This window comes from Sylvia atricapilla, chromosome 9 (assembly GCF_009819655.1).
Source record: "Sylvia atricapilla isolate bSylAtr1 chromosome 9, bSylAtr1.pri, whole genome shotgun sequence".
Lineage (NCBI taxonomy): Eukaryota > Metazoa > Chordata > Aves > Passeriformes > Sylviidae > Sylvia > Sylvia atricapilla.
The window spans coordinates 25,116,839-25,139,392 of record NC_089148.1 but is presented as its reverse complement, the minus strand read 5'-3'; the positions used below and the strand labels follow the sequence as shown (position 1 = coordinate 25,139,392).

Genomic DNA, 22,554 nt, shown 5'->3' with positions numbered 1-22,554 from the left:
CCACAGATGTTGTCAGGGCTTTCTTTTAATCGGCTTCGTGTCAACAAAACGAGCTGCTGGAGGTTTGCATTTCGTGCTGCTGCCTCTCAGCAGCTCCCCTGCCTCAGTGTCCTTTTTGCTCTCAGCACATCCAGCATTCATCCAGCGGGTAAAAATTCTAAAAATGACATTGCAGGACGAATGTTCTGGCCTGTTTGTGCTTTTGTTTGCTCGCCTCTCCTCAGAGGGCAGAATAACAGCAGCTCTGGGATGAGAATCGGTGTGGACACCGACCATGGTGCTCTGGGAGCTGATCTGGGGAGTTATCCCTGGCCTGGGATGTGCCTTTGTGTGCTTCTTCCTCCCACAGTGCAATTTGTGTTATAGAATGCACCTTTCAGTGGGGGGAGAGAGGAAATCCATACAAAACCCAACCAGATGAGCTGTAGACTCCAGATGTTGCTGCCAAGAGGAACTGAGTAGGAGAGATCTGTTCTGGATATTGGAAAAAGCATTTGGATGGAGCAGAAACCAACCAGAGCTTCCTCCAAAGGATCCCAAAGCTTCAGAGGGGGCCAAACCTCCCTGCTGGGCTTTTTCCACCCAAGGAGACCAAAAATCTGTCCTTTGTCCCATCACACAGCCAGAAATAACTGTCCAAGGCCAGGCTGGGCAGGGCTTGGAGCAGCCTGGATGGTGGAAGGGTGGAATGAGATGGTTTTCGAGGTGCCTTCCACCCCAAACCAGTGTGGGCTTCTCTGAAATCTTGAACTCTGCCACTCCTGGTGTTTGACACCCATCCAGACAAATGGAAACCCAGCCCAAGGGTTTGGTGTTGGAGACAGGGATCCATGGGCAGTGATGTTGGAATATTGAGACAGGGGTCCAGGGGCAGGGGTGTTGGATACTGGGATCAGGATATTGGATACCGGGATCTGGCTGTTGGATACCGGATCTGGCTGTTGATGCTGGGGTCAGGGTTGTTGGATACCGGGATCAGGCTGTTGGATACTGTGATCAGGGTGTTGGATACTGGGATCAGGGTTGTTGGATACCGGGATCAGGCTGTTGGATACTGTGATCAGGGTGTTGGATACTGGGATCAGGGTGTTGGATACCGGGATCTGGCTGTTGGATGCTGGGGTCAGGGTTGTTGGATACCGGGATCAAGGCTGTTGGATACTGTGATCAGGGTGTTGGATACTGGGATCAGGGTGTTGGATACCGGGATCTGGCTGTTGGATGCTGGGGTCAGGGTTGTTGGATACCGGGATCAGGGTGTTGGATACTGGGATCAGGGTTGTTGGATACCGGGATCAGGCTGTTGGATACTGTGATCAGGGTGTTGGATACTGGGATCAGGGTGTTGGATACCGGGATCAGGCTGTTGGATACTGGGATCAGGGTGTTGGATACCGGGATCAGGGTTGTTGGATACCGGGATCAGGCTGTTGGATACTGGGATCAGGGTGTTGGATACCGGGATCAGGGTTGTTGGATACTGAGATCAGGGTGTTGGATACTGGGATCAGGGTGTTGGATACCGGGATCAGGCTGTTGGATACTGGGATCAGGGTGTTGGATACCGGGATCAGGGTTGTTGGATACTGAGATCAGGGTGTTGGATACCGGGATCAGGCTGTTGGATACTGAGATCAGGGTTGTTGGATACCGGGATCAGGGTTGTTGGATACCGGGATCAGGGTGTTGGATACTGGGATCAGGGTTGTTGGATACCGGGATCAGGCTGTGGATACCAGGATCAGGCTGTTGGATACGGGATCAGGAGCAGGGCTGTTGCACACCCCAGGACTGCACTCCAGCCCCCAGAGGAGCAGGCAGGAGCAGATCCAGCCCCGCGGGGCACTCGGGGATTTCTCCAGGTCCAGCCCCATCCCGGGCCGCCGGGCACGCCTTGCCCACGCATGACACACGGATTTTCAGGGAATCACGGCGCTGCTTTCCCCATAGACCCGGAGCCCTTCCCCGCGGCGGCCCAGGGGGATTTTCCTCCCTCGGCGCTGAGTAACACCCGGAATTCTCGGGAATGAGCAATCCCGTCTCGCCGCGGAGCTGCACGAATCCCCGGCGCTTCCTTGGGCAGGCTCCTGCAGGGAGTTCTTCCTTTCCGGCATTCGGAGCAATTTGCATATTTCGAGTTCATTTGGCTGGAAATGAGCTGGAAATGCCCCAGTGCTGCGAACACTCAGCTCCAGCTTCCAATTCATCACTTTTTAAAGCCCCGTGTTGCGTAAAAACCCGTCCCACCCAAGGGAGGTTCTGCTGCTCTCAGAAATGCTAAACTTCACGGGGAGGGGGGAGGAAAATCTGAATATTGTTCTGTCTACATCAGATAGATGTTCTCTCGCTTTCATGAGCAGCCACATGCTGATTTACGGCAACCTGCTATTTATTTATCAACATTTACATTGTGGATTTCTAAATTATTCTAATAACATCAGGCCAACAAGTTGGTCATGATGTTGCTCCTTTAAAGTCTTCCTTTGAACATCTCTATAAATCAAGGCTGCTTTGATGTGAAATTGGAGATTTCATAAGCCCGTGTTTACTTTTGGCTTTCCAAAATCAGCTGAAGGGAAAACAAAAAGAAAAAAAAAAAAAACCTAAAAAACAATAGTACTTTGTATCTCATTAAAAAGAGTTTCTAGCGCATTAAACGCGATATTGTTTTAGGAAATAAGAACTAGAAAGAGCTGCAAAAGAAATTTGATTTTTTTTTTTAATGGCTGATAGTTGACTGCAACTATCCCACTTTTCTCCAGGCACTGAAATATGGCTGAAAACTTTCTCCTTTAGTGCTGCTCAGTGTGAAACAGGCTCGTGGTTCTTGGGTTTTTTTGTTGTTTTTTTATTTAAGCATTAAATGCACCTCCCGTCATCCTCCCGTGGAGTACCTCGGGAGGAAAATCGATGGAAATTAAGAAGTAACAAGGACAGCTGCGAATTTGTTTGCCGCGGTCCTTTCTGTCAGTGATGTAGAGCAGGAGCACGGAGATAAGCGGGGTTACTGCTGCTCCAAAAGCAGGGATTTTAACTCTTCACTCCCAGACTTTCCAAGAAACGCTCCCCAATTCCAAAATCCAGGAGTTTGGTTCGGATGAGACGTCAGGAAGAGAGGGTTGGGCATCACAAATATTCCTTCAGTGGGGCGGCACGAATCCATTTTTTACTTTTCTTTTGTTTGTTTTGTTTTGAAGCTGGAGTAGAGTGTGACATCCATCCCCATCCCAAACAACCATTCCACACTCCTGTCTGCTCGGATGAGCAATTTCCCTCCTGTGTGTAACTCATTTCCGACCTCGGGCAGGTGAGGGGCGCCTCTCCCCGGAGCCTCAAATCCCAGGAAAAGAACTGCTCCATGCAATCCCACCGAGGCTTTAATTGCCCCTCTGGACCTGCGTTAATTACCGGGGTAATTAAGCGAGAAGGATTCAGCGCGGCCGGCCTCAGCGAAAGTAACTCTGGGCACACAAATCCTTTTTTTCTTGTTTTGTTTTGTTCTGGGGATTTCTAGGAGAGCCGGGGATGGGATGGGAGCTCTGCGTCAGAAGGGTGGGTCGGGAACAGAGTTTATAAACACGGGAGATGTGCAGCGAGATTCCTCCATCAAAGCGCGGGGTAGGAGCCTTCTTCCTCTCTGCTCCAGAGCTCTTTATCTCCAAATCGCCCTCAGCTCCTGCTGATGACTCGGAGCTGCCTCTTTGCATGAAGGCTCCTGGCCTCGGGGACCCCAGCTGGGCTACAGCGACTTCAAAGGTTTCCAGATCCCTGCTCCCGTCTTTCTTCTCCCTGTGATGCGCCAGGAGCAGCTCTCCAAACTCCAGAGGGAACAGGAATAACAGCAGGATTCCTCACTGGAGTCAGTGGGAGACTGGAAAGGCCGAGGGGCTGTGGCTGCTCCTCCTTGGGAGAGGAATGGAGTTGTTCTTTCCATAAAGAGCCAGAAAAGTGGGAATTTCCACACTAAATCATCAGAGGGGCTTTTTCCAATCATGTCATGGAATCCCGGATCGGTTTGGTTGGATCTCAAAGCTCATCTCATCCCAACCATCCCAGGCTGCTCCAAGTCCCGAGGTCCAGCCTGTCCTTGGGCACTGCCAGGGATCCAGGTTCTGGAATTCCATCCCAGCCGCTCCTCACCCTCACTGGGATAGATTCCTGCCCAAATCCCATCTATCCCTGGGCTTTTATCGGTTTAATACCATTCCGTGTCCTGTCCCTCCATCCCTTGTCCCCAGCCCCTCTCCAGCTCTCCTGGAGCCCCCTCAGGCCCTGGAAGGTTGTGGTGAGGTCACTCTGGACCACCCCAACATGGTTGGGCTCCTAAATCTGTCCATTTATATCATAAATGAGGCCGAATTTTCCTCCTCTGCATGGACACGAAGCAGTTTGGTTGGGATGGGGTGACAGGGCAGCCATGCCCTTGGTGCCAACGTCCCCACCCTCCCAGGGCCCCTCTCCAAGGATTTCCCTGTTTGAAACCAGAGCTCAGCAAGGAGTAAAGGTGAGGAGATGGCCTGAGCAGCGAGGGTTCGGTGTGGGCAGGAGGAGAGCTGGGAGAGAACTTTTCCACCGCTAATCAAGGAAATTCCCACCCAGAGAGGAGCTGGAATGTGATTCCCTGGAGCAGAGGATGGATGGAGTAGGGTCACTGCTGGTAATCCAGGAATGGTTCAGTTCTGGGAGGCTTAATTCGGTGCAGATGAGTGTTGCCCTCCCTTCAGAGCAGAAAAGCTCTGCACGGTGCCGGGGCTGCTCCTCACACGAGGCTCCAGATGCCTCCAGACTCGCTGGGAACCTTCCTGTGCCTTTGGAAATGGAAAATGGCACCTGGCCTTCATCTCCTTAGTGTCATCTGCACCCCTCCCATCAGTTAAAGGGGTTCCTCGCACGGTCCCGTGCTCGGAATTTGGGGTAAAGGGAAGGGAGCGCTGAGCCCATTCCCTGATTTCCCTCTTTTAAGGGAAACTCCCCCTGGATTCGGGGTCAGCATCCCCTCCTCATCCACACTCTCCTAATTCCCATCTCTTGGTGAGCTTATCGGTGCTAATTTCCTTTAGAAAAGGCGCGGGATGATCATTAATTACGAAAATTAATGAAAAGAACAGCGCGGGGGGCCCGTGCTGCAGATGGGCATTACCGTAATTACCCGCGTGGCTGCCGGCCCTTACCGTAATTGCACGCGGCGCTCTCCAAATCCCCAGTCCCTGGATTTGCTCCAGTCGGAATTTTCTCCTCTCTCCCCGCAATCTGTTTGTTTTCCCCCGTCGCTGTCGCATGGATTTAAGGTCAGGATCGCTACAAGGGGAAGGGGAGGATTGCACATGACATGAGCCATCTATCCCTGCGGAGGCAGCAGCCTGCTCGCTCCCTGCAGAGCAATTCCCGGGAAGCAGCGGCGCTCCAGAGCATCCTGACAGCAAGGGAAAAAAAATCCCAAAAAGCCTGCCAGGAGCCGGTGGAACATCCGGGATGCCTCGGTGGTTTGGAAACGGGGGATGCGTGATAAAGTAAATCCTGCTTAGGTGCCAGCATCCTTGGGATGACAAATCCCAATAAACTTTGCAAATCCTGCGGGAATTCCCACGGCTCCGGGAAGCTCAGTCCTTTTAGCAGCGCTAGGATATTCTGCTGCCCGCGTTTATAAAAGGCTGCTGATTAAAGGGCTGGAAAAACGAGGGAGCTTAAAGCCGTGGGGGCAGATTCCTGCTTCCAGATGGGACACGAGAATCCCGAGGATTTTTTTTTTTTTTTCCCCTCCGCTGCAGATGCCTCGGGTGACCTTGTGGCGGCCACTTAATTGCTCAGTGCCTGTGTGGCAAGGCAGCGGCCGGCCCTGGTGCCCTGTGAGGTAAAGAGGTTTTCATGGGCTGTTTGTCCACGGGCACTCGGCGAGCAGCGATGTGAAAGGGCCGTTGTGAGGAAACCCCGATGGAAGGCGGTGGGTTGTGATCACTGCTGCCGGAGGATAAAGGCCGGCATGCGGGGAAATGTTGCGGCACACGTCAGAGGGCTCAGGTGTCCCGGCTGCTGCTGGTGACCGCCGTGGGACATCACCGGGAGGGACGTGGGGTCAGGGCTGCGCTCGCTGCCGGCTCTGCCCCGGGTTCCGCCCCTCCTGCTCCTTCCCGGAGCGCTGTCTTGGCGGTTCCAAAAGGGGTTTTGTCCCTCGTGGTTGGCAGGAGGTGGAGTGGAGAACCTGGGGGGCAAAATCCATGGCCCAGAGATGTGAGATGTGTTCCCAGGCAGCCAGAATCCTTCACATCCCAATCCTTCCTGTGTCCCCTGGGATCCCACCTTCACATCCCAATCCTTCCTGTGTCCCTTGGGACGCCAACCTTCACATCCCAATCCTTCCTGTATCCCTTGGGATCCCAACCTTCACATCCCAATCCTTCCTGTATCCCTTGGGATCCCAACCTTCACATCCCAATCCTTCCTGTATCCCTTGGGATCCCAACCTTCACATCCCAATCCTTCCTGTGTCCCCTGGGATCCCAACCTTCACATCCCAATCCTTCCTGTATCCCATGAGACAGGATTTAAGCTGCTTGACTTAGCTGGAATGTGAGGTCTCACTGGGTGATGGTGAGAGTAGGATTGGATGGGATGTTGGGAAGGAATTCCTGGCTGGGATGGAATTCCCAGAGCAGCTGTGGCTGCCCCTGGATCCCTGGAAGTGCCAGGGATGCAGGTTGGACAGGGTTTGGAGCAGCCTGGGACAGTGGGAGGTGTCCCTGCCATGGCAGGGGTGGAATGGGATGGGCTTTAAAGTTCTCTCCAACCCAAACCATTCCAGCATTCCCTGTTTGTGTGACACTGGCAGGCTGCTGTGGGAGGGGACAGCAGGGACAGAGGTGGCATTGTCCCAGCGGGTCACCTTTGGGCTGCACAGGTGAGAGGGAGCTGCCATCAGCTCCCACCTCTGCAACCTTGAGTTCAAGGAGAAGATGGGTCACAACTCCCTTTGCTCCACGTGGCCAAAGGTTGGGCTGGAATCCCATCTGGAGCTGTTCCCTGTGCAGCCTGGGCTGTCAGAAGGGAGCAGGGACAGGGATTTTGGGCTGTGCCCACCCCTCACGTGTCCCCCAGCACGTGGGACAGCCTCGTGCCATCATCCCGGGAGAGGCTGGGAAGGCAGCTGGAGACACCAGAGGCATTCACAGCAAAGATGGCCCTTTTATTTTGGGAATTCTGGCCTCTGGCACGTGCTGTGTTCCCAGCACAATCACCAAGGACGTCCTGAGCAGTGGGAGAGCTGCACATCCCAGTGATCCCGTGCTGGGAGCACGGCACCAGGGGATTTTCTTTGGATTCCATGTCAAGGACAGCTCCAGCTTCCTCATGCAGGGATCGCTTGTTTGAAACCAGAACTGCAGAACTGATTAAATATTGAGATTTGGGATGTGAATCACAGAATGGCTGGGGTTGGGAAGGACCTTAAAGCTCAGTTCCACCCCCTGCCTTGGGCAGGGACATTACAGATGCGTTCTTTTAAGAATGAATACATGAATTTATGAATTGCAGTTACAGATTGAAGGGGATTGTTTTTTAAACCTCTCATCTGAAGATATTTCAGCTTGTAAAGGACATTTTGCTGCGTTGCTGCATTTGCCCTTTACCACGGAGGAGGAAAAAAAACCCGATCACACCAAAAATGTGAAAACTATTTAAAAAAAAAAAAAATCCAGCTGGGAATATTTTGAAAAAAAAAAAAATCTCTGTAAGGACTCAGATTAAAGCAAAGCAGTGAACGGAGAGGAGCCTGCTACCTCCTTTCCCCCTGATTTAAATATTCCAGGAGCTTCCTCCATTTTAATTTCCCCATCAAACATGGCTGTGTTGGCGGAGCCGACCAAAGCAGCCTCATTTCCCGGCTCAGCTGACTCCCGTGGAGCGGGGAGCCCCTTCAGGAGCTGAGCCAGCAGCACGAGCCCGAATCCCCGGCGCTCACAGCCGGATCCGGAGGCTCCATCCGCATCCCTTTGTGCATCCCCGGATCTCAGCCCTCATCCACCCGCATCCAGCCTGGCTTTAGGGAGGATGCGCTGCCAGCCTGCCTTTAGGCTGGGATTAACACCCGCCCGTCTTTTGCGGGATCTCTGCCTCGGATGAACGCCGGATATTTTTTTTTTTTTTTTTGGTGGGGGGAGAGATTGAGAAAAAGGTTCCTCTGCCTTCGGAGCGGCGATTTCTCCCGGAGGATTTTTGTGCGGAGCTTTCCAAAATGCCTGAAGCCAACTATTTGTTATCTGTGTCTTGGGGTTACATCAAGGTGGGTTTAATTGCTGAAGGATTATTAATTGCCGGATTATTAAGGGATGATTTTTTTTTTTTTTTTTAAATTTTGGTGCTGTGTTGCTGGGAAAAAGCCACTGTGAGGAAAATATGCTTTAAAAATGCTGATTTCTGTGTGTTTGGGCTAATCGTGTGTGTAGTGTGCATGCAGAGCCCGTGGATGTCATTTTTGGAAGGGGGGGACTTCGGAGTTGCAGGATGAAATGATGCAGCAGTGAAAATGTTGGATTATAAAATCAGCAGATCCTTCAGATCTGAAGGATCCCAGCGTGAATATCTAAGGGAATAATGCCTGAATCTCACATTTTGCTGTATGATCTTAAGATTTAGGGCGTATCTCTCCTTTACATAAGCAGTTTAATTATGCGTTTGTTTGATACAAATGGAGCAAATCATAGAAAATGCAGAACAAAAGAAGGTTTAGGGATGGGGAATCTCAACGTGAGATAAAAACCTGAGCTCTCAGAGAAATTTATCTGACTCGTTCTCTGCTCGTTTGTGACGGGAACAATTAATGAGCATCTTTAGGGGAAATTAATTCCGTGGGCTGAAAAGAAATATCCAGTCACGGTGATGCCGAGCAGGATGGAAATGAAACCATCTGTCGCCGGCTCCATCCCCGACATCCCCGGGATCCTCCTGTGCTAAGGCTGTGTGGGATTTGGGAAAGGATTCCATTGAAAAAATGCCATTTTGCTGTGCTCTCCCCCTGGCAGTTCAAGAGGATGCTGAACCGGGAGCTCACACATCTGTCCGAGATGAGCCGATCCGGCAACCAAGTGTCCGAGTACATTTCCAACACTTTCCTGGGTAAGGAATGCAGCCCCAGCTTTGGGTTTTTCTCTCTTTTTTTGGGATCAAGGAAGGGTTAAGGACAGCCTGATCGCTCCCATTCACAGCTTCCCTCTTTGGGTTTTCTCCGAGCACATTCCCAACACTTTCCTGGGTAAGGAATGCAGCCCCAGCTTTGGGTTTTTGGGGTTTTTTTGGGGGAATCAGGGAAGGGTTAAGGACAGCCTGATCACCCTCATTCACAGCTTCCCTCTTTGGGTTTTCACTTTCAAAGGGCTGCGGGCAGGAGGAGAATGGGGTTGGGGTGAGTGTACCCACTGAGGAATTCCTTCCCCAGCGCTGGGATGTTTTTTGGGAGGATTCCTTGGGGCTGCTAGTGGCTGCCTTATGCAATGCTGGGGTTTTTGTGGTGACCTTATGGAAAGGACAAAGTCACACAGAGCTGGCTGCAGCCGCTGCCTCGTCCAGCTGCACCCTCCCTTTGAGGCTCACGCTAAACCATCCCCAAAATTTTACTCGTTGCTCTGTGCAGATTTGCTCCTTTTGCACCAGAGGCCAGAGAATGAAGGGAATATTTTGCATTTCATTCATTCTGTAGGAGCTCACAGCTCCACGGGCGTGAATGAATCCTCTGTGTCAACGTTTGTTGAGGAGAAACAGGATTTTCTCCGGAAGCAGCTTCAGGGTTTGTGACTATTTGCCTCTAAAATGAGGAGTCTCATATTCAGAGACATCCCTGAATCCAAGAGCTCCAGAGGCTGCGTGTCTGTGGATGCTGGGGATTCATGCCCTGAGGTTGGAACAGCCTGGAATTTGTTCCCTGTCTGACACATAATTATTCCCATCAAGGATTTTAAAGTGATTCCAATGTCCAGCTGCAACTGCATTTAGGACACTCGACAGCATGAATAATAATCCATGGAAGTTTGGAGCTGCTGTGTGGGAATGTATTGATTTTATTGCTCAGCTGAATCCAGAGCGTGAATTCAGGCAGGGAATTGGGATAGGGATGTATAAAGGGGCAAATCCAGGGATTTGGCTGGTTGGTGGTCAGCTCTTCCCAGCAGCCACGGGAGCGTGGAGCAGGAATTGCCAAGGTTGCCACCAAAAATAAACCCCACAAACGCTCAGGTTCATGGAGCTGAATCCCAGCAGGGGCTGATGAGCCAGAGCTGCTGCTGGTGCTGCTGGGGTGTTTTATTCACAGAATTCCAGACTGGTTTGGGTTGGGAGGGACCATAAGGGTCATCCAGTGCCACCCCTGCCATGGCAGGGACACTTCCACTGTCCCAGGCTGCTCCAGCCTGGCCTTGGGCACTGCCAGGGATCCAGGGGCAGCCACAGCAAACCTGGGAATTCCATCTCAGCCCCTCCCCACCATCCCAGCCAGGAATTCCTGCCCAAAATCCCATCTAAATCTACCCAATTCCAACTTAAAGCCATTCCCTGTGTCCTGTCCCTCCATCCCTTGTCCCCAGTCCCTCTGCAGCTCTCCTGGAGCCCCTTCAGGCCCTGCCAGGCGCTCGGAGCTCTCCCTGGAGCTGCTCCTCTCCAGGTGAGCACCCCCAGCTCTCCCAGCCTGGCTCCAGAGGGGCTCCAGCCCTGCAGCAGCTCCATGGACTCATTCCAGCAGCTCCATGGCTGAATTCCTGCTGTTCCCCAGTCTCAGGCAGCTCCATTTCCCTGGGCAGGGCTGGACAATGTTCATTCCCATCCTGCTGCTTCTCTCATGTCTGGTGACAGTGACAGTGACATCTCTGTGTGAGGCCACTCAGGGCCTGGCACTGCTGAGGAGGGCCAGGCTCTCCAGATTGGGCCAGACTGCAGCCTGATTGCTCATCTTAAAATAAAAAAAAATAAATAAAAAAAAAAAAAAAGAGGGAAGCTTTTAAAAAGGTCATCAGTTGTTTCAGGAAGTCCTGCTGGTACGAATGGTTTATGTGCTGGTTTATGAATTAGTTCTTTCCTCCCCTAAAAGTTAATTAAATTAAATGAGCACCCAAAATAACAGGAGTGTGCAGGTGAGGCGTTTGGACAAACAAACAAAAAGAAATGTGTGGGTGGGACACTCCTTTATCTCCCAGGCTGGGGATAACTCAGAGATTTTAAACCCAGATCATGGGACCTCATTCAGCCTTTTGATTTCATCAGGGCAAGGAGGGACAGGACACAGGGAATGGATCCCAGTGCCAGAGGGCAGGGATGGATGGGAGATTGGGCAGGAATTGTTCCCTGGGAGAGTGGGGAGGCCCTGGCCCAGGGTGCCCAACACCCCTGGCAGTGTCCCAGGCCAGCTTGGAGCACCCTGGGGTGGTGGAAGGCAGGGGATGGAACCAGACCACCTTTAAACTCCCTCCATCCCAACTTCTCCTGTAACTCCGTGCCTAAACGAGCTGGGAAGGCTCCAAGGAGGAGCAGAGGGTCCTGCCCTGCATTCCCAGCATGGGAGGGTGGGACATGAGCAGCAGTGGCTTCACCCCACGTCACAGGGACGGTCACACGCGTGCCCCCAGGGCTGGGCCCTGCCACTGCCACCCCCCGTGGGGACACTGAGCCAACAATCCAAAGGGATTTCTGCTCCAGAATGGCCATTTGATGCTGCCTTAGTCACTGCTAAGGAGATTATGGAGGAGGGAAGTCCTTCAGTGGTTGAGCAAAATCCAGGGAACACCCGCTGATGTCAGCCGGGCTGTGCTGTGAATAATGACTCCTCTCCTAATTGGGATTTCAGAGGGGTTTCATTAAGCCCAGGCAAAAGTAACTCCTCTGGGGGTGCTCAAGGTGTGCAGAGGCTGGAGGAAAATCCGTGAAAAATGTTTTGGGTGGGAGTAACGAGCCACTGGATCTGTGCTTTAATAAATCAGCTGTAGGGCAATAAATAACACAGGGAGTTAAGATTTATTGATTTACTAACACATCCCCACAGCCAAGCTTGGGCCCTCTTCGTGTGCAGTAAAACTGTGATTGACCCTGAGAGTGGCAATGGGAATTTAGCCTGTGCTTTGGATGTTATTCCATACATATTTGTAAAAACTAAAATCTTTTATAAATCAGTGACACCCATTAGTTACTGGTTTTAAGAGCAGGGGATGTTGACCCTAGAATGTGAAAACAGGGAAAATAGATGTGGTTTTGCCTTATTCAGAAAAAAAAATGGATGGTTTGAACATTTTCCTGAAAATAGGGAATAAAATTAATTGGGATTTATCCCTGAGGAGAACCTTTCAGGCACGGAAAAATCACAGAATCACTTAGGTTGGAGATCATGGGGTCCAACACCAATCCATGTCCCCAAGTGCCACATCCATGCACAAAGAAACATTCCTGGACATGCCCAGTGCCCCCAAACCACACAGTGGCTGCAAAGGGAGCAACCAGAGCTTTTATAACTGGATTTTTTTAAATATTTTTGGATCCCAAAATGAGAAGACCCCTGGGTTTGGTGTGGGCAGCAGCTCAAGGACTGATTTTGGGGGAGATATTCTGGGAGCTCAGGTTGTGCTGACTCATTTTCCCCTGCTCTGTTCCAGACAAGCAGAACGACGTGGAGATCCCTTCTCCCACCCAGAAGGACAGGGAGAAGAAGAAAAAACAGCAGCTCATGACACAGATCAGCGGGGTGAAGAAATTAATGCACAGCTCCAGCTTAAACAACACCAGCATCTCACGGTTCGGGGTGAAGACAGAAAAGGAGGATCACCTGGCCAAGGTGGGAGGGATTCCTGCACTCCTGGGAGAATCTGGAAGTGGATTTTTTTTCCCCCTTGGAATTAGTGTCCCTGAAATGATAGGGCCATTAGGCATGCTGTAATTAATGGTAGCCTTAAGAGCATATTTTATATTTAAAAATATGTGAAAATAAGCCTAAAATGAAAAGAAAAAAGGGTGAGGAAAGCTGAGGAGAGCAATTATGAAACACAAAATCTGCCCTTCACAGTTACTCTCTGTTCATTACCTGATTACAATAACCATTAAATTTGCATATTTGTGAGCTTTTGGGAAATGCAGAATTGCCTGGAAAAACCCTTCAACCCCTTCTCCTTTTTTTTTTGTGCTCTCCAAAAGGAACTGGAAGACCTCAACAAGTGGGGCCTGAACATCTTCAACGTGGCCAGGTACTCCCACAACCGCCCACTGACCTGCATCATGTACGCCATATTCCAGGTGTGTATTCCTGGGCTGCAGAATTCCTCATTTAATTCCTGACTCCTGGTTTCATGTCTTGTTGGGGAAGATGAACCAGGGAAACCTTATCAATATGATTGCTTAGCAAAGATTCTGAAAATATGAAACCTATAACGGAAATAGAAATGAGAGCTGACTTTGAGTTGTAGGATACTGAGTCTCAGTTCCTATAGAACCTGAAAACAATGGTCTAGCTGAAGGAGAATCCCTTTGGATTGAACAATCCCTTTCTGCTGGCTGAGGGACCCAAAGGTCAATGCAGCAACACAGAAGTCTAAAGAGTAGTTTTTAGAGTTTAAAATATAACACAGTATGGTGATGTAGTAGTTCTTATAGGCTGTATGTAGATTCTATAGGATTTTGTGTCTTGTGTTGGTTGGTCACTGTAAATTAGAATATTCATCACAAAAGGAGATATAATGTGTTGTAACAAGGACCTCACTCTCTCACCCTTCCTCTTCCCCCTGCTCTCGCTCTCTCCTGCTCTCTCCCCCTGCCCTTTGCTCTCTCTCTCCCTTCTCTCTCAGCTCTCCCCTGCTGTTCTCTCTCCCTCTCTCTTTGGGATTCCCTCCAGCCCAGGCTGGTGGCTGAAGGCAAGGCCCTTTTACCCACGGCCCTGCAATAACCCCACATGTTCTAGAATACCCAGGTGGGCAGAATTCCTTGTCCCAGCCATCCGTGGATTCACCTACAATGTCTGACTCCTCTGCTCTGCTGCCTGGGCCCAGCCTGATGCCACACTCAGCCTGGTTGTCTGTGCTCTGATCCCCTCAGGAGCGGGATCTGCTGAAAACCTTCAAGATCTCGTCGGACACGTTCGTGACGTACATGATGACCCTGGAGGACCACTACCACTCAGACGTGGCCTACCACAACAGCCTGCACGCTGCTGACGTGGCCCAGTCCACCCATGTGCTGCTCTCCACGCCTGCCCTGGATGTGAGTGTCTTGCTTGGCTTGGCTTTGGACCTGGGCTGGGCACTGGTGGCTCTTCCCGGCGCTCCCTTCCTTAGGAAATCTCAGCATGTGGGATCTCTGCTTCACCTTCACCTTTCTGCTGAGGCAGTGCCCCGTCCCAGAAAAGCAGAATTTGTTCCCCTCAGCCATCTGTTGGGAGGTAAAACCTCTGCTGACAGGTTCCTGTTGCTCCATCCTAGGCTGTGTTCACGGATCTGGAAATCCTCGCTGCCATTTTTGCCGCTGCAATCCACGACGTGGATCACCCCGGGGTCTCCAACCAGTTCCTCATTAACACAAGTGAGTTTTGTTCTGAATCTCTCAGCATTTCCTCCAGTGGGAATGCTTTTTGCATGCCACAATTCGCAGGCTGTGCTGCCTTCTCAAAGTCTGGTGCAGTAAAGGAGTGAGACGTTTTGGAATCCATCAGGAATTAAAATGCAATCCCTGACAAAGGGGACCATTGTGGCACAATTTGTGAAGTCAATATTTACTACTTGCTAACACACAATAATTCTGCCAGCCCTGAGTGCAAACTTTATCATTAAGATCAGATAAATAATCCTATTGCTATTGAAAATCTAATATTGGGCTTTGTGTTGTGTTCTGCCACAGGCCAAGCACAGATCTGGGTTCCAGAATCCAGAGGTTGTTGTGTTTTGGGGAGGGTTTTTCAGGATTCTGTTGCCAGTGATTTGTAACTGAGTCAGCTGAGCATTATTTTGTCACTGGGACTGAGCAAATCTGGTTGAGTCTTGGGGCTGGCACTCGTGGAGCTCAAAAGAACCCCAGAAATCCTAAAATCCATGGGACAGGGAAACCTTCCCCCAGACCAGACTGCTCCAAACCCCACCCAGGGATGAGGAAAGGAAACTTTCCCCCATTAAAACATCTCAGTGCCCAGGACAAGCTGCTGTTGGCTGTTGGAAACCTCACATTTGGTGTTCCTTGCTCAGATTCCGAGCTGGCCCTGATGTACAACGACGAGTCCGTGCTGGAGAACCACCACCTGGCCGTGGGCTTCAAACTGCTCCAGGAGGAGCACTGTGACATCTTCCAGAACCTGACCAAGAAGCAGCGCCAGACCCTCAGGAAGATGGTGATTGACATGGTATGGCCACTCCCTCCTCCTCTTCTTCACCAAAAATGGGTGGGGGTTTTTTGTGGCTTCCCCTCCTAAAATCCTGGTGTTTTTTCCCGCTTTCTGGGAAGGTGTTGGCCACTGATATGTCCAAGCACATGAGTCTGTTGGCTGATCTGAAGACTATGGTGGAAACGAAGAAGGTGACCAGTTCAGGAGTTCTCCTTCTGGACAACTACACGGACAGAATACAGGTGAGGCACCAAACTCCCTGGATTTGGGGTGGATTCCCTGGATTTTGGTCGGGGTGAAGAAGCCACACTCCCCTAAATTCCCTGGATTGATTTGGGGGTGTTTTGGTCAGGATGAAGAAGCCACCCTCCTGTTTTTACCGTGGCTTTGAAATTGATATCTAGAGAAGCTGAATTCTCAGCAGTCATTTTCTCCTGCACTAAAAGGAAACTCAAGGTGGTCCCATAGTTTTTAGGTGACCAGAATTAGATTGTTTGTGGGTTTTTTCCCTAACACATGGAACTGCAAATGTGGTGCATTCTGAGGTTGATTTTTGAGGGCTCCTAAGTTTCCTTGCTGCTTTCCCCCATTTGTTTCTCCTGTTGCAACACTTTCAAAAAATTCAAAACTGGAACAAAAATTTCATTTGGAACTTTGTATCTAAAACGGCTCAGAGTGAGCTGGAATTACTTACTGCTGAACAGTCTGTTCCCTCAATAATTCAATCCTTGATTTCCAGAAGTGACCAGGAAAGGCTGGAACAGGGCTGCTCAGTGAGCAGGACAGGATACATTCTGCTCTGCTCTCCACTTTGATGACCAACTCCTTAAGAACAGGCTCCTGGGAAAACTCTATAAATTTTTATTTCCAACGCTCTGGCGCTGCCTAAATCCTTGTGGCCACTTAGTCAGGCTGGTTTTGTGCGTGTGTGGAAGGGATATTACTCATTCCATAAAGTGGGAGCATTTCACCTCTTTCCCTGAGAGCTTGGAAGTGGATTTTGAATGGTGGGAAGCAGCTGGATCCCCAGACAAACCTGTGTGATGTCACTGACACTTCCACAGCTGCCCCAGGTGTGAGGCTGGAGCTGTGTGAGCACCAGAGAGCACGTCTGGCTTTGGGGCAGCTGAGCCCATCCACGGGGATGGAATCACAGAATTCCAGACTTGGTTTGGGTTGGGAGGGACTTTAAATTCACCCCATCCCACCCAAACACCTCCCACTGTCCCAGGGTGCTCCAAGTCTCAATGTCCAGCCTGGCCTTGGAGACTTCCAGGGATCCAGGGGTGGCCACAGCTGCTCTGGGAATTCTATTCCAGGGCCTCCCCACCCTCCCAGCCAGGAATTCCTTCCCAAAATCCCATCTAAATCTCCCCACTTTCAGCTTAAAGCCATTCCCTGTGTCCTGTCCCTCCATCCCTTGTCCCCAGTCCCTCTGCAGCTCTCCTGGAGCCCTTCAGGCCCTGCCAGGGGCTCTGAGCTCTCCCTGGAGCTGCTCCTCTCCAGGTGAGCACCCCCAGCTCTCCCAGCCTGGCTCCAGAGGGGCTCCAGCCCTGCAGCAGCTCCGGGGATCCCTCTGGGATCTCTCCAGCAGCTCCACTGCTTTAACCTGCTCCAGCACAACCTTTCTGATGTTTTTTTCCGGTCCGTTTCATAATCAGAGAATCTCGTGGTGCAACGCTCTGCAGACCCAGCTCAGAGCCCTCCTCTATTTCCCAGCTGGTTTTCTGAGTTTCCTGCCGGGTGTGATTGCAGGTTCTCCGGAACATGGTGCATTGTGCAGACCTGAGCAACCCCACCAAGTCTCTGGAGCTGTACCGGCAGTGGACGGACAGGATCATGGAGGAGTTCTTCCAGCAGGGAGACAAGGAGAGGGAGAGAGGCATGGAGATCAGCCCCATGTGTGACAAACACACGGCCTCCGTGGAGAAATCCCAGGTAACTGAGCTGCAGCTTCTCCTTTCCGAGCCTGGCCTTTCACAGCAGAGAGGGAATTCAGCTGCTTCTGCAGTCAGGAGAGGCTTCAGAGCGTGTGTTCTGATCCAGCCTGACATCCAGCTGTGCCTGGGGCTCTCTCAGGCTGCAGAGGCTCCTCCAGCTCCTCTCCATCCCCCTGGGCATCTCCTCACTCCCTGCTCGTGTCCCAGTTTCCAGAGGCAGTTGGGTCCTTTTGTTGCCCAGGCTGGGAAGGGCAGTTCTGCCCCTCACCCTCTCCTGACCCCACTGGTGTTGTACCCCAGTGCCAGCCCCACTGATCTGCAGGACTGGGATCCTCCTCAGCACCCTGCAAAGCCCTGCCTGGCTCTGGTTATCCGGGGCAGCCCTGCAGTGCACGTGTCCAGCTGAATACGGGGCTTTTGGAGCTGCCCCGTGCAGGGTGAATCCCAGAAACGTTCGTTTCTGCCCCTGCAGAACTCCAAAGGAGATGGATTTACCTCCTTTGTTTTTTAGGATGAACTCGCTCATCCCTAGTTCTGAATCATAAAATGGTTTCAAGGTCAGATTTTGTTCTGACCTGTGTAGCACAGGCCATAAAATTTCGCCTGGATAATCTGGAATGAAACCAGAATTCATGTTTGTCCAAACAGATTCCAGCCTTTTATATAATGCTGTCTTGGTTGTTGTTTTTGAATGACTCCAGCAAGTCATCACTGAGGTTTTTCAGCTTGAATAAGTAACAAAATTGATGATAATTATTTCCAAATGTCCTCTTGGGCTCAGCCAAGTGCTTTCAAAATTATTCACTCAACCGCGTGGTGATTTGCTTGGAAAAATCTGTCGGATTTCTTAACCTAATAAGAAATGAATCCTTCAGCCAGGCTGGCCCATGTGCTCCACGTGTGAGCTCCAATTCATCCCTTGCTTCACATCTGCTCTCCTCAGAAGCTTCCAAATGGCATCTCTGCCATGCAAAAAACACAGGCATTGCACAAAATGTCCAGCATGGAATGGCAAAGGAGAAAGGGAAGTGGTGTGTCCATGCTGGAGCTTTCCAAATGGCATTTTTTGGTGTGCAGAAAAGACAGGAATTGCACAAAATGTCCAGCATGGAATGGCAAAGGAGAAAGGGAAGTGGTGTGTCCATGCTGGAGGGAAACAAAGAGCGGATTGGAAAATCAAATGCAAATATTTCAAAGCTTGAGATGCCCTCTCAATAGTTTAGGATCAGTGGTGATCCATGTGGCAAATTATTCCAGTATTTGGGATGGTTTTAAAGGAACGATGACCTGAAACAATGGTTTTAAAGCAACAATGACCTGAAACAATGGTTTTAAAGCAACAGTGATTAACGGGTGCTGATTTTTACCCACTGGTGGAGCCCCTGGGGCATTTTGGCTTCCAACCATCCCAAGCTCTTTTTTTCCCCCTCGTGCAGCAGGAACTCTTCACCACCTCTTTTTTTGCTGGGAGCTCAGAGCCTTTTTGCCTCCTCACCCCTTTCCAATGGGCTTTTCCCGGTGCTATTGACATCCTGTTGTGTCTGAGCGAGCCGGGAGCCATTTCCAAAGCAAACATCTTGAGCCCAGCTCCAGCCCAGCTCCTGGGAGAGCCATTTCCCTGCCGCACACACACAGCCGCGGAGCAGGCAGGGGCTCTGCCAAGAAGGAAGAATTGCAATCCCAGTGCTCTCCACGGGCTCCATCCTGGACGCGGTTCCTCCCTGAGTCACGGCGGCAGGGCTGAGCTCAGCGGAAGGGCTGACGGGGCAGCTCAGCCCTCACTCTTTCCACGGCTGGCACGTCACTCCCGGCAGCATTCCCGGGATGATTTCTTCCCGAGGAAAAGCTCATCTGAGGTGGCTTTGGCACAGGGGAATGGTGGAAGGGTTTGGAACAGGCACGAGCTGCAGCCCACGGGGAAATGAAGCCAGAGTTTGAGGTTCAGGCCATAAAGGCTGTTCCCCTTGGGAGCACTGGGGTATTCCCAGCTGTCAGTCATGTGGGAACTCTGGGATAAGGCCATGAATGCAGCAGCCTTATGCCCAGGCACCTGGGAATTCTGTCTGAGAAGAGCAGACTCTCGGTGCTGAGAGTCCCATCCAGCCCAGCTCCATGGCAGGGACACCTTCCACTATCCCAGGGTGCTCAAAACCATCCAGCCTGGCCTGGGACACTGCCAGGGATCCAGGGGCAGCCACAGCAAACCTGGGAATTCTGTTCTGCACCCTCACAGGGGACAATTCCATCCCCATATCCATCTAGCCATTCCCTGTGTCCTGTCCCTCCATCCCTTGTCCCCAGTCCCTCCATCCCTTGTCCCCAGTCCCTCTGCAGCTCTCCTGGAGCCCCTTCAGGCCCTGCCAGGCGCTCGGAGCTCTCCCTGGAGCTGCTCCTCTCCAGGTGAGCACCCCCAGCTCTCCCAGCCTGGCTCCAGAGGGGCTCCAGCCCTGCAGCAGCTCCGGGGATCCCTCTGGGATCTCTCCAGCAGCTCCAGGTCCTGCTGCTGTTGGACCCAGGGCTGGGGCAGCTCTGCAGGTGGGGCCTCACCTGAGCGGGGCAGAGGGGAAGAATTCCCCTTTCCTGCTGCCCACACCGGGGGATCAGCCCAGGGCTCTGTCCCCTGAATTCCCTGCTGGCTTTTAGTGAAACTTCCTGCAGGGTTTGATTTTGGACAGGACATCAGCCCAACCCAACAGTATCAGATAATTGTGTCTGCATTGGGCTGTGCTGGTTTGATTTTCTTTGCTTGTAAAATGGATTTAACACAAACTTTTCAGACCTCCACCTCTCCCTGGTTATTGCCTTGGCCCTGAGCGTGTTTGTCCCTTTGTTTTCCAGGTGGGATTCATTGACTACATCGTCCATCCGCTCTGGGAGACGTGGGCTGACCTGGTGCAGCCCGATGCCCAGGACATCCTGGACACTCTGGAGGACAACAGGAACTGGTACCAGAGCATGATACCTCAGAGCCCATCCCCTCCTCTGGAGGAGCGGGGCCAGGACTGCCAGGGCCTGATGGAGAAATTCCAGTTCGAACTGACGCTGGAGGAGGAGGACTCGGACGGGCCCGAGAAGGACGCCGAGAGCCTCGGCTACTTCAGCAATACAGAGACGCTCTGCGTGGCCCAGCAGGGCGACCAGGAGCCCCAGAGGGAGGCCACCATCGAGATTGTGACAGAAGACACATCCCCTGTGGACACATAATGGCCCGGCCCCGCGGGAGTGGCTTTTAAACACTTTTGCGGAGCTTTGGAGCGGCCTCCGACAGCCTCTGCAGCCGGGGCTGAGGCCTCTGCCACGGGGGGACGGATCCTCCAGCTGCTTGAGATTGGAGTCAGGGTTACAGATGGGGTAGGGAACGATTGCTCAGGAAATGCACGGGTGATTTTGCGTTGTGGTTTGAGCCTGGTCAGCCCAGAGCACCGCCTGGTCCCGGAGCTGGCTGGGGTCGGGCCCGCGGCGGCGCTGACACACAACTGAGAGATTTTATACCGTTAGTTTTGGAGTTTATACCAGTTAGACCGATAGAAACTACTGATCAATAACTCATATCCGACCTGTCCACCCGACCACCTGTCTGCAGACCTGTGTGCCTTCTTTGTAAACACTTCCATGTCTTTCTGAGAGTCTCTTAACACACGGAGCTTGGCAGTCCAAAAGCCACACGAGGTGTTTCGGAATTGACGGCGGCTTTTTCGGATTCTTCCTGTTACCAGAAGCAGTCTTCCTTTTTTGTTTTTTATTTTTTTTGTTTTCATGGGGCAATACCTGTCACTTTATTGCAGTTAATCACTTTGACAGACTCAACAGAAGGGGAAACCCTCTGCTTTGCATTACTGCACCTTCAATGTGTTCTTAATCCCCGTCGGGAGTCACTCGGTGCCGCCGCGCACCGTTCCCTCGCTGGGAACAGCGGGATTTTTTTCCTCCCTGGGGCTTGGGTTTGTGGTGAGCAGGACAGAGGGCAGGGGTTTTTTTGGTTTGTTTTTATTTTTCTTTCCCCTGGCACAGCTCAGTCCATCCCTGAGTAAGCGTGGCAAGGCAGCGTGTGACACGCCTTCCCCCTCGGCAGCTCCCTGGAATTTGCACGCTCGGATATTTGTGTTTCTCTGGCCTCTCGTCCACGTTCCCTAGGTTTAGGTCCACCATCCTCCTCCTGCACTGCCTCGAGCTCTACCACCTCCATTACTGTTTATAACAGTGTATTTATTACCTACTGTACATACTGTAATGTTTTTGTAAGTTATTAATTTATATGAATTAGCATCGCCTGTCGGCGGCGATGTTAATGGGGTAGAAAACTCGGAATAAGAGTTGCCTTTTTTTTTCTTGTAACCTTTTGTATTGCATAAAAGTCCAAGAACCTGAACATAGCTGAAGAGACAGACACAACCCAGGAAGGGCATTCGGGTGGCAGCCGCCCGTGGGGAGGGGACACCGCATCCCAGGGCAGCAAATTTGGGAATTTGCCAGGAAACACAGAGAGAGGGGAACAGAACAAAGACCTCCCCACTCCCGGGCCGGCTTTTCAATGTCACAATGTTCCAATTTCTGAACAACCCAATGTGAATTTCTATGACGAAAACCAGGAAAAAAAATACAAAACAACGACAAGTGAACTGATGTAATAATTGTGCTGTGAAACTTCCTCTGACACAAAGCTTGTCTGGCATCGTGAGCGGTGTCAATCTCAGTTTGTAAAATATGTTTCAAGCTTTTTGGTCCAACTCGTGACTAATTAGTTCATGACAATAGCACAGTTGTGCATGATCAATGGGTTTGTTTGTCTGTTGAACACTGCATTGTTCCAGGTGGTTATTTTATTGTTCCCCAAAGTTTCACACTATGTATGTTATAGTATTCTATATTGTGTTCAGACGCATTCTTAAGAGATTTTTATATGAAGTGAATAAATGAAAGCATGACCCAGCCTGTGGCTCTTGGGAGGATTTTGTCAACAAGGCGGTGTGGGCTGTGTCACCACAGACAGAAAATGGGACCCTCCAAACCCAGAACCCTCCCACGGCCCAATCCCAAAACCATCCCATGGCCCAATCCCAAAACCCTCCTGAGGCCAAACCCCAGAACCCTGGTGTGGCCAAAACACAAACCCCTCTGATGGCTGAAATCCAGAACTTTCCTTTGGCCAAAATCCAAAACCTCCCACATCCAAAATCCAAGACCTCTCAGAGCTGAAATCCAGAACATCTCACAGCTGAAATCCAGAACCTTCCTTTGGCCAAAGCCCAGGACCCTCCTACAGCCAGAACCCAGAACACTCCTGTGGCC

At 51.3% G+C, this 22,554-nt stretch overlaps 1 protein-coding gene across 1 annotated transcript in view; it reads left to right on the top strand.

Annotated features, from left to right (window-relative positions):
• PDE4B (phosphodiesterase 4B) overlaps window positions 1-22,195 on the top strand; it is an 89,094-nt gene extending 66,899 nt beyond the window's left edge. The window contains 9 exon segments of the mRNA XM_066325332.1: window positions 9,015-9,108; window positions 12,621-12,799; window positions 13,156-13,254; window positions 14,050-14,214; window positions 14,433-14,532; window positions 15,189-15,343; window positions 15,445-15,567; window positions 17,081-17,263; window positions 20,104-22,195. Of these exon segments, the coding sequence (XP_066181429.1) occupies window positions 9,015-9,108; window positions 12,621-12,799; window positions 13,156-13,254; window positions 14,050-14,214; window positions 14,433-14,532; window positions 15,189-15,343; window positions 15,445-15,567; window positions 17,081-17,263; window positions 20,104-20,469 (1,464 nt within the window). The 3' untranslated portion in view covers window positions 20,470-22,195.
• Window positions 22,196-22,554: the final 359 nt, after the last annotated feature.